Source organism: Fundulus heteroclitus, chromosome 20, assembly GCF_011125445.2.
Source record: "Fundulus heteroclitus isolate FHET01 chromosome 20, MU-UCD_Fhet_4.1, whole genome shotgun sequence".
Lineage (NCBI taxonomy): Eukaryota > Metazoa > Chordata > Actinopteri > Cyprinodontiformes > Fundulidae > Fundulus > Fundulus heteroclitus.
In genome coordinates, this window is record NC_046380.1 from 30,470,975 (window position 1) to 30,484,932 (window position 13,958).

The window sequence follows — 13,958 nt, forward strand, 5'->3', positions numbered from 1 at the left end:
TCACGTAGCCTCCTATACTGGATTTACTTCTCCAACTGTTCTGATTCTTAGATGTAGCGAATTAATAATATTTTAATATTGGAAGTGGGTGGTTTCCATCCTATAAAACTACTTTGTAGCTAAAAGGTTGTCATGTGAACGCCTCCTCTCATTAAGTTATATTTACTGCTTTCTGGGAAATTCTGAATCACAGCGGGTGTTGTGAATTTAATTTTACTCTCATTTAATAACTGCAGCAGTACATTCTGCGAAGCGTATTATTTGCAACGGCCAGAAAAGTCCCATCTGCACGAGCTCGCTTCATGTTTGGCACAGTCTGTTTCATTATGAATTAGGTCTTTGTTTTAACTACAAAAAGGTCAGGTCATCTCTATGGAGCTTTTTTTTTTTTTTTAAATATCAGCTATAAGTAATATCATGTGAGTACATTTCTTTCCACATTTTGTCACCCTACAACCACAAGCTTCAATATATTTATTTTTCAAGAGGGATAGATCAACACAGTGTAACACAATCACAGTAGTAGCGCCGTTGGGTCACTAATGGGGTCATTAAGTTTTAGTGTGATTGTTCTGACTACAACTAATAAGTCTGATGCTTCCAACCGATGTTTAGAACTGAAAAAGCCTTTTCTTTTCATTTTTCCATTTCCCTTTCGTTTTACAATTAAGCTCTACTCTGTGTTGATCTGTCGCTTAAAACTGAAACGCACTGCAATTTGTGGTTGTAATGTGATGAAATAATAAAAAGTTCAAGAAGTATGAATATTTTTTGGCCAGGATCCCAACATGAGCCACAATTTCTGTCACAATAAATTAATTCTTCTTGAAGCAGAGAATAAGGCAGTTTAGGACAAGGAATGAATTTGGGACACTCGTGACAGTTTGAGGCGTCTTCAGTATTCACGTTCTAACTATGTAGCTGTCAGCACACACAAATGCTCCATTTGCGGATTTTTGCTGCACAGCCCCAGCTGATTTAGTTTTCCTTCTGCATTCCAGTAAAAAGGAAAGCCAACAAATGTGACTTTGATGGTTTGACAGTAAAAACAACAGAATGCCTTGCTCCTGTCCGCAATCATGACAGGTGTCGCCAAAATGTGTCGTGACGTGTCAGTTGTGATCTATAATTTACAAACTTTGATTTTTGTTTTTCTGCCTGTAGCAGTAGATACAAGAGGAATCGGGGGGGACTTTTTCTCCCAGACTGTCTCAGTGAAACTTAAGTGTAACTGCATTTAACCAAGAGATGCACTGATCGGGGATTTGGTGATCAACTTGTGTAAAGTTCTGACATGTTGGTACAAAAGTTATACCCAATTATCAGGTGTGATTTAAAAAAAAAAAGACACAAAACAATATTTATCAGCTTCCTACATAAGATAAATATTTCTCTATAAAATGTTTCTCAAAATACAAAAAGGATTTTTCAAAAACAACCAGGAGTTAGCTACAGAGCTACATCTTTTAGCATGGAGTGAATGTGCATGTAAAAATAAAACCAAATAAATGGTTCTTATATTATGTTTATGGCCATTAAATAGTGTGTTAATTTTAACTATAAATGAGGCCTGACACGCCATCCTAAATGATTATTAGTCATCTATACAGAGACTGGAGGCAACCTCATACTGTGTGTGTGATGCAGCAAAATAGATGATTCCAGGCTCTGCCGTTAACACTTTATTAATAATATTTTAACACAAATAAACCCATTACAGACATTTCAAACTATATTTAGCAAATATTAGAAATTAGCGCGTTAAGCATGATTAGCATGGTTAGCTTTACTTACTATAAACATCATTCTCTTTGTGTGTTCTGTATTGAGAAATTGAGATTTCTCTTTGTGCTCCGAAGACAGTAAAAAAGTGACAAACTCTTTCCCAACTGGAAAGTCCTGGCTGAGAAACTCCAAGCTTGTGGACCAAGCCAGTTTAACACCCTATATGTCTACCGCACAGGTAGAATTTATTGATGGCGGCTAATATATCTATTCTTTATCTGATATTTAGTTTTACTTTGATTTTGGCCTTTCTGATAAGCTCATTCTGTTGCTTTAGAACTAACTTTAGATTAGCTTGTTGCTTTTTTTATTACTATAAATTGTGTGCAACTCTGTGCCTTGGCCACTTTCATGCCCAAATTTCCCCACTGTGTGACAATAAATTAATTTCTTATCTTATATACTATTTAACAGCAGTTCTGGTTGGTTTTGTATCTATATGAACCCCTGTCACACATAGATGTATTTTCCATGTTTCTTTTGTGCGTTGATGTAGAAAACAGAGAGAGTAGTGCCACAACAACAGGCTAATCCCATTTTCCGTCTTTTAACCGATTCCCAACTCAGCTGTGAGCTCCGTCCTCCAAGACAAATCAGATACAGCATAAGTAAGATGAGAAGCACTGTGCTGATCCCATAGAAGAGGAAATATTTTATGAATTAGCTCATAAATACAGTATAAAGATTTTGTGCTTCCTCTGTCTTAATCTCATAACACCTCTCTTATACAAATAATGATTAACGAAGGCTCTTCCCTCATTAAACAGCATCTACACTAAAGAGTGTTGTCAGAGGGAACGGTCTAGCGGTAAGGTGTGGTGTGTGTACTAATCTTAAAATACATTCAATTTTTACCAATCAAGGTCGGTCAAGGGTAAAATCATCCAATTCCAGTCGCCGTCTGATTCCTTGGTGCATCTCTTGTTTAAAATGTTTTCAGCTGTGTGATGAGGTAAATCTGGTTTAGGATCACGCTAAAGAGGAGGAGGAGGGCGTGGTAGGCAGTTAGGCTGTCATCCTAATTATTAGTGATGTTAGCCATACGGAGCCATTAGTGGCCTGGTTTCACTTGATGTCCCTGTAACCCTATCAGATCTGGAGAGGAGTCTTTAGGACTGACAGCACAGGTCAAGGGTCAGCTGCTAGAAAAAGAGAGGGGTGGGGGTCGTTTAACAGTTTGACAAAATGCAAACACATTGTTCTCACTGTGACGGTTTTTCCTTTTTGTTCTACCATCTGTTTTACTTTATCCACCCTTTAACCGGTCTCTGTTTCTTTGATTGAATTCAAAGAAATCTAACTTTTTGTCATTCATCTCAGTCATTGAATATTTACAAGCTGGGTTTGACTTTACTTTAATATAAGTCTCTAGTGGGGAAAAAAAAGCTTTATAAGTAGTTCTGTATGGCAATGTGACGTTTCATTCTCTCTCATTTTACATTTCAACAATAATATAAATGAGGTACTTTTTGAGTAGCAGCTCGGTGTAGCCACCTGTCATCTGTGCAGCACTGTAGCAGCTAAGGCTGCATTTCTGACCGAGAGCTGTCCAGCATTTTAATCGCGGCCCCCCCGTCATAGCAGGAGACCTGGGAATAAATGAAAGGGAAAGTAAAAACAATTGATGCGCGCGGCATCGGAATGTGAAATTCATTGTCGCCGCTGTGCCACGGTTGCCATGGCCACCTGCAGGGAGGAAGGAAGTAGCAGAGTTAACAACTTATCCCAGGGTGGGGGGAACGGAGGAGATGTGTAAGATATGAGCACGTTCAATTAATCAGCCTCGCTCACTTTAATGTTCCCTCTCCATTTCTTCTGAGCTCTCTTTCTCTCTCTCTCTTTCTCTCTGGTCTGCACTCTCGCCCTTTCTCTCTGTCTCATTCGTTCGCTCTGGCTAATTAACAGTCAACTGTGTCTCCAGTGGCTGAAACACGAAGTGTGTGTGTATGTGTGTGTGTGCGTGTGTGTGTGTCTTCCCTGCAGGCTGCACCACCACTCTTCTCGTCGCTCGATAATTTCTCCAGTGGATTTTCATTTGGCCAGCCAGCGCCCAAGGCCATGTGCTCTGCTTACGGTTCTACAGTATGAGCTAATGCAGGCTTAGTGTACACAGGAGCGGAGAGAAGTCTTCCATTTCAGATGAGATTTTCTCTGAACAGTTGTTCTGTTGTTTTTCTGAAGGACACATTACATACAGGACAGACAGACTTTAGACTGACTTGTACAGATTACCAGAAATGCTCTTCTATAAAGGACCTCATGACGTTTTCTTGAGCATCTCCTTGTCTCTGTCTTCCTTAACGTGTTGTTGTTTTTTTTTTTGCTGTTGTTGCAAGTCGTAATAAAATGTGTTCTTGGAAGTTGAACGGAAGCAGTGTCACAAAAGTTTTGGGATTTTATGGGAAAAAAAGACTTTTTGCAACTTGCATTTCTTAGTCTGTGTATCCCTCCAAAAAAAGGGGACATACTCAGCTTACAAACATTTGTAAGTTGGACATTTGAGATGTTTGTAGAAAGATGCTTCATTAAATGAATGCAGATTTTCTCTAATTCACATAGGCCCAATGTATGCATATACCCCACTTTCATGTGTTCATGAGTTTCTTAGCAAGTTGCACCTCAACCAAAAGCGTTGACGCCATCAACAGGCTTCCGGCATAATTCTGGTTGGATATTTGGCCAGTCTGATCAGAAATGGTAGACAAATTACGTCAAACACAGGGCACAGAATTTGAATAAGGTTGAGGCCAAGGCCTTTCCAGAAGCTTAATATTAGTCTACTTTATCCATCCCTAAGCCAGTTCATATGTGTGCTTGGTCAGCTGTGGCATCAGTGGGAAGAGTTATCTTGCAATCAGTGGAACCCCATGCTGTCTACCGATCTCCTACCGATCTCCGTTTGTGCCTGCTGCTGGGTGAATTTGGCTCCAGTGCAGCGATGCTCAAAGCAGTTCTTGAGAGCTACTATCCTGCAACCTTTTGATGCATCCCTTCTCTAGCCAGAATGCTATCCTTGTTTGTGGCTGCAAAAATGGTGTGATTCCTGTAGATAAACCCGGTTTAACTCGTCTCTCCTCCTTTGTTTTTCCCTCTCTTCCAGGATAGTGTGTCGGCTGAACGATGCAACGGGCTACAGAGTGCAGGACGCTCAGGTGGAGGTCTGCGTGAGGGATTGCACCCACCCTGACTACAAAGCTATTTCATCTAAGGCCTTCACCTTTGTGGCAAGTGTTTCTAATTTGAAATACAGCTAAGAGAACAGTTTTTAGGAGGACTTTATAATTGCCTTTGACAGCCATGTTAAAAGCACAGAGTTAGTCCTGACCCGTTTCACCCTTTGTCCCCTTCGTTAGTCGCCATATTTTACCCGTGTCCACCCCTCCGCCGGTCCGCTGTCTGGAGGAACAAGGATCACGATTGAAGGCAGTCATCTTAATGCAGGCAGTGCTGTAGCTGTGAAGATCGGCCTTCACCCGTGCACCTTTGAAAGGTGAGAAAATTCAAGCTGCTTAACATACAGAACATTTGTAGGGATTCAGTCTGAAGCTATTACCACTCGTGTTTTTTTTCCCTCCACATCACACACTTAGAGATAGGTTTACTCTGAGCTGATGCAATGTTGTTGCACTACTGAAGGGAATGTAATCACTCATTACTCATCTTTAAGCTGGATGTTCTTTGCTGCTGCTATCCGAAAGCTCTGCTAATTAAAGCTCTCCTTTCATCAGAGGACGATGTACACTTGTCCTGACTGCTGCAAGTCGTTGAAATCAAAAGCAGCTAAGGTTGCTGCTAAAAATTTTTTTTTTGCCATTTTCAGATTGTTTTGGTTGGAGTTAGAGATATATCGAGTAATTCTTCGGTAACCTGAATTGGCCCATTTTGAGATTCCATGACCTTCGACCAGCTGGTTGAAATCTCAAATATCTGCTCGTTCCCCAGGCCTCACCAGTATCGGTGAAGTGTTTAAAATTACGTCAAAGGAAGCAGGGTTGTAAGAACCTACGTATAAAAAAATAGTTTTCTACAGTAAGTCTACACATATCTGCTGTTGATCTGCAAGAGAGAGCAAAACCTTCACTAGGCAACAGAAATGTACAGAGAGTAGCAAAGGTGCTATTTTTTTATCCTTTTGAGCTTTCCATCACTCACTGTCATCTGATGGATTTGGAAATGTCAGTAGCTTTTAGGAATTCTGAGTTAAAAGACTTACATTCTCTAAGGATTACACACGCTGACCTCTGTTATAGTAATAGTAGCTGTTAAGTGCTCTAATAGCTTACATGATTTGCTGTTGTGATGTTGCTTCTACTCCTAGTGTAAAAGGTTATTAACATCTTATATTTTAGTTCCTAAAGAGAAATCTGAATGAGCTGAAATTAATGCCGGCAGGTCAAAATAATTAGCAATCAGAAACAGGCCACAAATGTATGATCGGTGTATCCGGTGTATCTGTAATCGTTGTTTATATATATATATATATATATATATATCGATAGACAATAACTAATTATTGCAGGATGTGCTTAGCTGTCCCTGGTTACTGTCCCTGATTTGGTCTGAGCAAGGCAGCCGCTAAGAGGATGACCTGCAGGACTGTAATTCACAGCAATTTTGAGAATGATAGTGTAGCTTTTCCAGAGGAAACTGATATCGCTGTTCAGTCATGTTGTAAAAGGCTTAAGTGCAAAAACCTCATTTTGTCAGAAATATCACTGTAATTTAAAAGGAATGATGTGGTTGGGGAATGATTGCAGCAACAACTGTGGCTTGTTTTGTAACCCCAGCCCATACATCCATTTTGATTGATTATTTAGTTCGCAAAGTCAACAATCAGTTTCATGTTTTTGTTTTTGTGCTCTGTTACGCTGTACCAAGGCTGCAAGACAATTAGATATACATCCTGTTGGGTAGATGCATAATTCATATACAGTTATGATTTAAAGTACCAATAAGAGCACACAATTATATATATATACTATAGTGAAATAACTTTCAATGACTCGGAAAATTATTCCTACTCTCTATTTTTAGAGCCAACTCTTTCTCGTATGTGTTTTTCTTAAAGCTGCTTCCTTCTCTGATGCAACAAGTGACAGGTTAAATTAATGAGCTCGAACCCTTCAAGGTTTTTTTCTAATCACATCAAAAGAAAAAGTGGAGGCCAATTTAAAGCTCTGTAGCACATCACTAGAAAGGTGAATATAATAGTCTTGGCCTTTCATTCACTGAGCAGCAATAACCTTTACGGCCAAAGTAATGAACTGGTTGGGTCTATCTTTTTAATGCGTCTTTGTATTCTGTGGGGCCTTTGCTTTAATCAAAGCCTATTTACCCCGAGTCACTCATCCTCTTATCTCCCCTCGCAACCCCTTTTTTCTTTCCTCCTCCTTTTTTTTTTCTTTCCATATCCTCTCTTGGCTTCTTTTGTGTGGCAGCAACCTTGTCAAAAAATACGTTCGCGGCACCACGGGTGCTCTCGACTTTGGCGGCGTTGTGAGAACGGTTGCCATGGAAACAGCACCGGAGGAATGTGGAAAATCTTTTATATTTCTTTTTCTTTTTTGTCCCTCAATTTTTGCCTTCTTTTTTTCATCCCCTCATCTGCCTCCTCTCAGTCTGAGGACATGGTTGTTGTTCAAACTGCCCCCCTGGGATGCAGCAGCAACATGTTCAACAAAGCCGCCCGATAACCCAGTTTTTGGTCCCTTGCCCAAACCCCGCCCTGGAAAACTGCAAGGTGCCAAGAACGGGCTCCAGGAATTTGTTTTCCTAGTTCTTCTCCTCCATCTTCTATCTCCATTTTCCCTTCACAGCAGTTCTAAAATCAGTGACTACGATCAGGACTGTGTGGCATACTTTCTGCCTCCTGATTCAATAAATACCGGGACAGCTTTTTTTTTTTTTTTTTGCTGCAATCACGGCAGCAAGTGTTTTGAGATGAGCCGCTAACATCCTTGCACATCTGGAGACTGAAAAGTTCTGAGTTGCAAAATAACTAGCTGATTTAGATTGAATGGTGAATGTCAGTGGAGGGCAATTTTCTAGTCTCGCTGCAAACTTCTTGTTTGCTTTTAGATGTGGACTTTGAGCCCTTCTATCATATGATTATGCTTCATTCTGCACTAGCAGACCTGGATCACATCCGATTTATCAGTTTTAGAGTAAAGGGTCTAATTATTAACCATGCTGGACCCTTTTTCTTGGAACTTTCAACCCTGTAATGTTTTGCTGCTACTACTAGTAACTATTTTGTTGGTCTATCACGTAAATTCCCAATAGTTTATGGTTGGAATAACATGAGAAAAGGTTAAAGTGCCTTGAATCAAGGCGCTATTATGGAGATTTGCAGAATTTCATGCACGTCAAACACAAATTCAAGCTCACATAACACTTTCCCCAATGATGGCCGAGCCCATCGCTGCTAAGAGGGGGCATGAAGTTTCCCCAGCTGGTTGTAGCCGGCTGTGTGTCTGTCAGAGGGAGCGTTGCATCACTCTGGGGGAGAACCAGCCAGATCAGCTACGTCAGATCTGTAAGCCAGAGAAAGCACTGCAGGGGAGGGAGAGGCAGAGAGAAGAATTTCAACTTCAACACATTGTGGTTATCGCTGATGAAACAATGGACGGACTCGGTGAAAGATTATTTGCCTCGAAGATCAGTAATTGTCAGCATTATGTTGAGTGTGTGCGACTCTATTTTATCGCACCTGATAAATAAATTATGAGTACTCACAAAGAGCAAGTATTTCCTTCCGGTGTTTGTCTTTGACACAGCTCCGGTCGGAGTTCCTTGGAACAACAAGTCCCGTCTTCCTCTCATCTCTCTTCCTCTTTCTTGGCGTCCAGGCGCAGCAGCAAGGATATTGTGTGCGTGACGCCGGCCGGGCAGACCCCGGGCCCCACCCCAGTCATGGTGGACATCAACGCCGCAGAGCTGAGGAACCCAGAGGTCAAGTTCAACTACACAGACGATCCCACTATTCTCAAGATCGAGCCTGACTGGAGCATCGCCAGGTACATTAGTAAATGCTACAATAAATATCACTTCCCAGTTGAAATATCTTCTATATGGCTCAATATTACGCTGCTGTTTAATAAATTAGCATGTGATTTGAGATTTGGTTATCTATAATTTACATCTGTATACAGTGTTTGATCTTCAAGTCTGCTTGATGTGCTGTACATCTGCAGAACACACACAAAAGCATCCATACATTATTCATCCTTTGAGGTGGTTAGACCTCCAGTTAAGACGCTGTTTTCAAGGAGTATAGCCAAACTAACGCTAACATCAACTCTCTGTGAAGGGTGATGAATGTTTTATTTTGGCTGTCTGGGTGTCAAAGAAAAGCAAAGACTCCCTCTCCGTCGTCGCTCCCTCATTTTGATTTCTTAAAGCATTTTTTTTTTTTTACTCCATTTATGTTTGAAAAGTAAACATTTGATAGCAGAAGAGGGGTAAAGGAGGCTCCTGCAGCAGTACACTGCTGACTGATGAGCTGCAACAGAGATGCAGCTGTAAATATTCCTCGGCTTATTGAAATGAGCCTGCGTAGCCACAGGAAGATTTCCTCTGCAAACACAAGCTGCCATGGAGAGGAGACGAAAACCAAGAGCTCGAAGTTCCCACATGCTAATGGGCTCCCGAGCACGACCTACAAACTCCTCTGCTGTTCGGTTTTGGAGGGACATCGACATACCCACCCTTTCAACTCTCTGTGTACTTTAAAAGCGATACATGCTTCCAGGAAGTTTCCCTTTTGTTTTAATCCTCCCTAAACTGTCAAAATATTAACGTTAAAATTGAAATGCAAAGCTAAGTAGACAAAAGTTTCTAAGCAAATCGCAGAAACAAAAAGGGGTTGTGAAAAGCTCTTTGAAGGCTTTTGAAAGGCACTATTATCTAACAAGCCCCATTTATTTTCTGCTTCCAATGTTGTGTCAAGCGTAGCAGTCATCCTCTGCGTTGTCGCAGGGGGGGGGGGTTCAGGTGAAAATAGAAGCAGTTCAAAAACTGCTGGGAAACAAGCGCTCCCATCTCGAGAAGCAGGTGTGGAAGGACGAGGAAATCGTATGAGGAGGAAATTGAGGTTGGGAGCAAGAAGAATAAAGCACAAGGTCCAACCTTGAGGGGAATGACCTCAGCGCTTGGTGCTCCCAGGGGAGGAGCTGCATGTTTCCTCGGACCTTTTATTCTGTATTTTGTTTCTGTCACAGTTTCTCTTTTTGGCCACCCTGTTTTCTAGAGCTTTTCAGGTACCACTGGCTTTATGCTTAAGGAGGAAATACTTCAGCTGAGAACACAGTCAGTCATTACACGTTAGTGTTTTACTACAAGCTGTTTAAAGTAGTGCCTGCAGGGCTGCTGCACAGTCTAAAAGAGCCTGGCATTTTAGTAGTTTTCAAGATTTTTATTTGTGAGCTTTATGGTTAAACCCTAACCCCTGTAGAAACATGAGTTATTAATTCTTACTAAACTGTTAAATGTAAATTTTAAAAAAAGAAGCTAGACATGTAATTCTGAAATCATAGATTTTCAACAAGTTTTGCCTGTCAGGGGTTTTGTCAAATTTGTGTTTACCCAACTTCTCTACAGCTGTGGTTTCTTTTCTTCCACCGTCAAACATAACTGCATGCAACGCATCCTCGTGCATTTCGTTTTCCCCTCTGAAAGCGCTCTAGCCAGCCCCCTCTAAGCCTCTGTCAGCCCTCAGCCTTTTCTTGGCTCAGGTGATGTTCTCCTCCTGCTTGGTCTCGGCCCATTTCAGGGCCAATTTCACTAAAAGCCGTACAACTGAAATCACCTCCCTGCTTATAACAGCTTTGCTTGGCCCAGACACAACCCATCCAACTCAGACACCGAGAATGGGCTTGTTGTCTTTTATTTATTGTTTAGTGCTAAGCTCGGTAGTTCAAGGGTCTCTATGTAATGCGGCTGGGAACAAAGCAGCACGATTGCCGAAATGGTCAAAATCCTCCTTTCACACCACATCAGCTTGGATACGGAACATCTCTTTTTACGGCACCTCTTTGCCCCGTCTGAAAACGGTTTGAGCCCGAGCATATTCAGCCAGTGGATCGTTTTTATGCCAGTGGTGACTCACATTAGCTCTGGATTTAGATAAGTTGTGAGCTAACTTAAGCAGAATCTGTCAGGAAGCCTCACATCAGATAAAGTTCAGCCGTAAGGGCCAGCAGAGGCTGTCAACCAGGCCGCGTGGCGATGCGGGCTTCTCGCCCACATTATCCATGTCCCCGCTGGTCAGCATCACAAACTCCTATAAAGGTCAGAATTGTGTGGCTTGACACCTCTGTTATGTGCTTTTCCTATTTAAACAAAAAAAAAAAATTATTCAGCAGTATTAATGCTTTTCTGTCCTCTGACTGGTGAGATGTACTGAGTAGAAGCCAAAGAGTTTTACCATCTGAAATAACTCCATATTCATATCTTCTTCACCCCTGCCTACATTTGGGCTTAAACAAGCTTTTAACATTCAGATGACGGTTGTAGCATCATTCTTATTACAGGAAAAGTGTTTTTCCATGAATAAGCAGGTGAAAGGCTGCACATTAACGGTGAATCGCCATCTGAAGGGTCCTGCTGAATCCCACAGAGAACAGATTTAGTCGCATTTATCTCTGCATAAAAGCAGCAGGAAAACACAGTGGGAAGCAGAAGAGCTTCTAAAAATCTTGCATATCTTTTGGTGTTGCATAATTGTCTTTCTTTTTATCCCTGCTTCTAATAAAAGTTTTTTTTCCCATATGTGTTTCTTTTAGTGGAGGCACAATGCTGACCATAACGGGAACCAATCTGGCAACCATCAAAGAGCCCAAGATGAGAGCCAAGTACGGAGCTGCACAGTCGGAAAATGTGAGTTTCAGATCTTGACTCCTGCACCTGTAACTTATTGACCAGACGAGAACAGCCATTGATCGGTGGCGCTAAATAAGAGGGAATACACTCATTAATGTCAATATTGTCTGAGTAGACATATTTTAATAGCATAATATCAACTGTAATATCTAGTTTGAAATGTTTAATATTTTTGGGTTAATTAAGATAAGCAAAACTCGTGTAAATCTTGATTTAAAATATTTCAAGATTGTGAGTGAAAATCCCTGTCGACCAGCCTTTGTCTCATAGTGTAGTTGCCTAAATGCATTAAGGTGCTGCCATGTGACTGAGCGGTTAAACAGGCGTACTTAATAAACTGGCCAGCTTTCAGTTTTGATTAATAAGCAAAACAAAAAGGAAAAAGTTAGCAAGTTTCTGTTTAAAATATACAGTAACAAAACAAAAAACATCACATTTGGCATTACCATTTCATTCATCCAATAACGAGCAATAAATGTACTGTACCCTGACATTTGTTACGAGGTTGATAACCTTTTACGTGACACATGAAGGCATATTAAGTGACATTTGTTTGAGGAACTGAACTGTTGGGTCTAATTTTTCAGTGAACTATTTTCACCACAACCCAATGAAGCGCCAGCATAGAGGGGTAGGGCTATGGGTAACCCTAGGAAATGGGAATCAGCCTGCCTCTCTCCCTTTATTCTGAAATCTAACTGTTAGAATTATACTCAATATACACACACTCTTGACCTGTCGGTCAAACTGCGTAGGGCCCATTTTCTGTTTGTTTTTGATGTTGAATTTCCTTTTAGCAGTTTAACCTTTGAAATGTCAACTAGCAATAAAGCTGCTCCTGCAAATCCCCCACTCTTCACCCTTCACCACGGGGCTCAGCTAACCTTTTTCCCTCTCCCACTCTGAGCAAAAAGTAAAAACATATACCACGTTTTTTGTTTTTTTGTCCCTCCACATAACTGCGGAGAGGTTTATTTGCTGACCTATAAACACAATTCAGGCCTTTGTGTTTGTGACATGTAACCCAATGTTTAGTCCCTTGCAAAAGTATTTATACCACTTGAGCTTAACATTCAAACCTGAATAGATTTGAATCTAAAAGTGTGACTTATATTTGCATTCAACCTGCTTTAGTCTGAAAACCCTAAATATTCGCCTTCAGAAGTTCCCGAATTAGCAAACAACCCACATGTGTGGAATTTAATCTCACTTTAAACATAGCTGTCAAAACCTTCAAGGGGATTGAATACTTTATAACTATAGACATGAAACTATCCAAAGGTCACTTCTGCCATCCCGTGTTGCCATTAGCAGCAACAAGCTGACCATTTTAGTTTCTCTCCGTCATTATGGGCTAATTTGTTCTAAGTGTCGAAACCCACAGGGTATTTCCAGATGATATCAACACTGATTACAGCCCTGATGTTATTAGGCTGCCTTTTCCTCATTACATCGTTACAGACACATTTAATCAGACGCAACACATAACCCTGTTTTAGCCCTTATGACGGCGCTCGTGCTTTGAGTTGATCTTGCTGAGAGTTGATCTTTCGTTCCCACCTTCTGTGAAACGGCTTTATAGTAGCAGGGTTCCTTTATCTTTGGCTTGAAAAGTCTGAAATTCTATTTTATTTTTTGACAGGTCTGAATAGGTGCGACAAAAAGGGAGCTGAATCTGGATTGACAAGTTAAAATCAGACTTGAGATTCGAGCTTTTTGTATTGAGTTTTATATATAGATGATGCTCTGTTTGTTTGATTTGCAACGTTCCAGCTCAGGTCTTTGCTCGGCTCGTTGCTCAGTTTGGTTGAAACGTTTCTGTCCAAACCGCAAATAGATTCACACCCATTCAAAAATAAAAAAAGGGCCTAGAGGTCACTTTTTTTTTTTTTTACCTCTATGCCCCCTTAGGGAGGGTTTTAACTAACCCACGGTTCTTAAACTGTCTTGTTTAGCATACAGATGATAAAGACAAGATGTATTAAATGTTTTTGTTCTTTAATGTCCAAAATGATTTTAAACCTTTGGAAATCTGTTCCTTATTGGTAGAAACATAAGATATTTTGAAACTAAGAACAAATTATGAACATAAGTAATTGTAAGGCCTCTTATCAAGATAAAAGGCCGCCTTACAATTACTTATTATACACATTATTGAATATATAATTTATTCTATTTTATGTTCATTAAAATAAACTTTGTATTAATCTCTACTTGTCTTTATTTTGGTCTGTCTTCTGCTTTAAGCTAGTTGTCTCCTACAACCTGTGACAGATTACGACCCCTGATCAAAT

At 40.6% G+C, this 13,958-nt stretch overlaps 1 protein-coding gene across 4 annotated transcripts in view; it reads left to right on the top strand.

Annotated features, from left to right (window-relative positions):
• The window catches only part of plxna1b (plexin A1b), a 254,801-nt gene that overhangs the window by 206,082 nt on the left and 34,761 nt on the right, over positions 1-13,958 (top strand). For all 4 annotated transcript variants that reach the window (XM_012870500.3, XM_012870503.3, XM_012870502.3 and 1 more), the window contains exons 14-17: positions 4,886-5,009; positions 5,139-5,275; positions 8,634-8,801; positions 11,568-11,661. In XM_012870500.3, the coding sequence (XP_012725954.1) occupies positions 4,886-5,009; positions 5,139-5,275; positions 8,634-8,801; positions 11,568-11,661 (523 nt within the window). The remainder of the gene's footprint in view (positions 1-4,885; positions 5,010-5,138; positions 5,276-8,633; positions 8,802-11,567; positions 11,662-13,958) is intronic.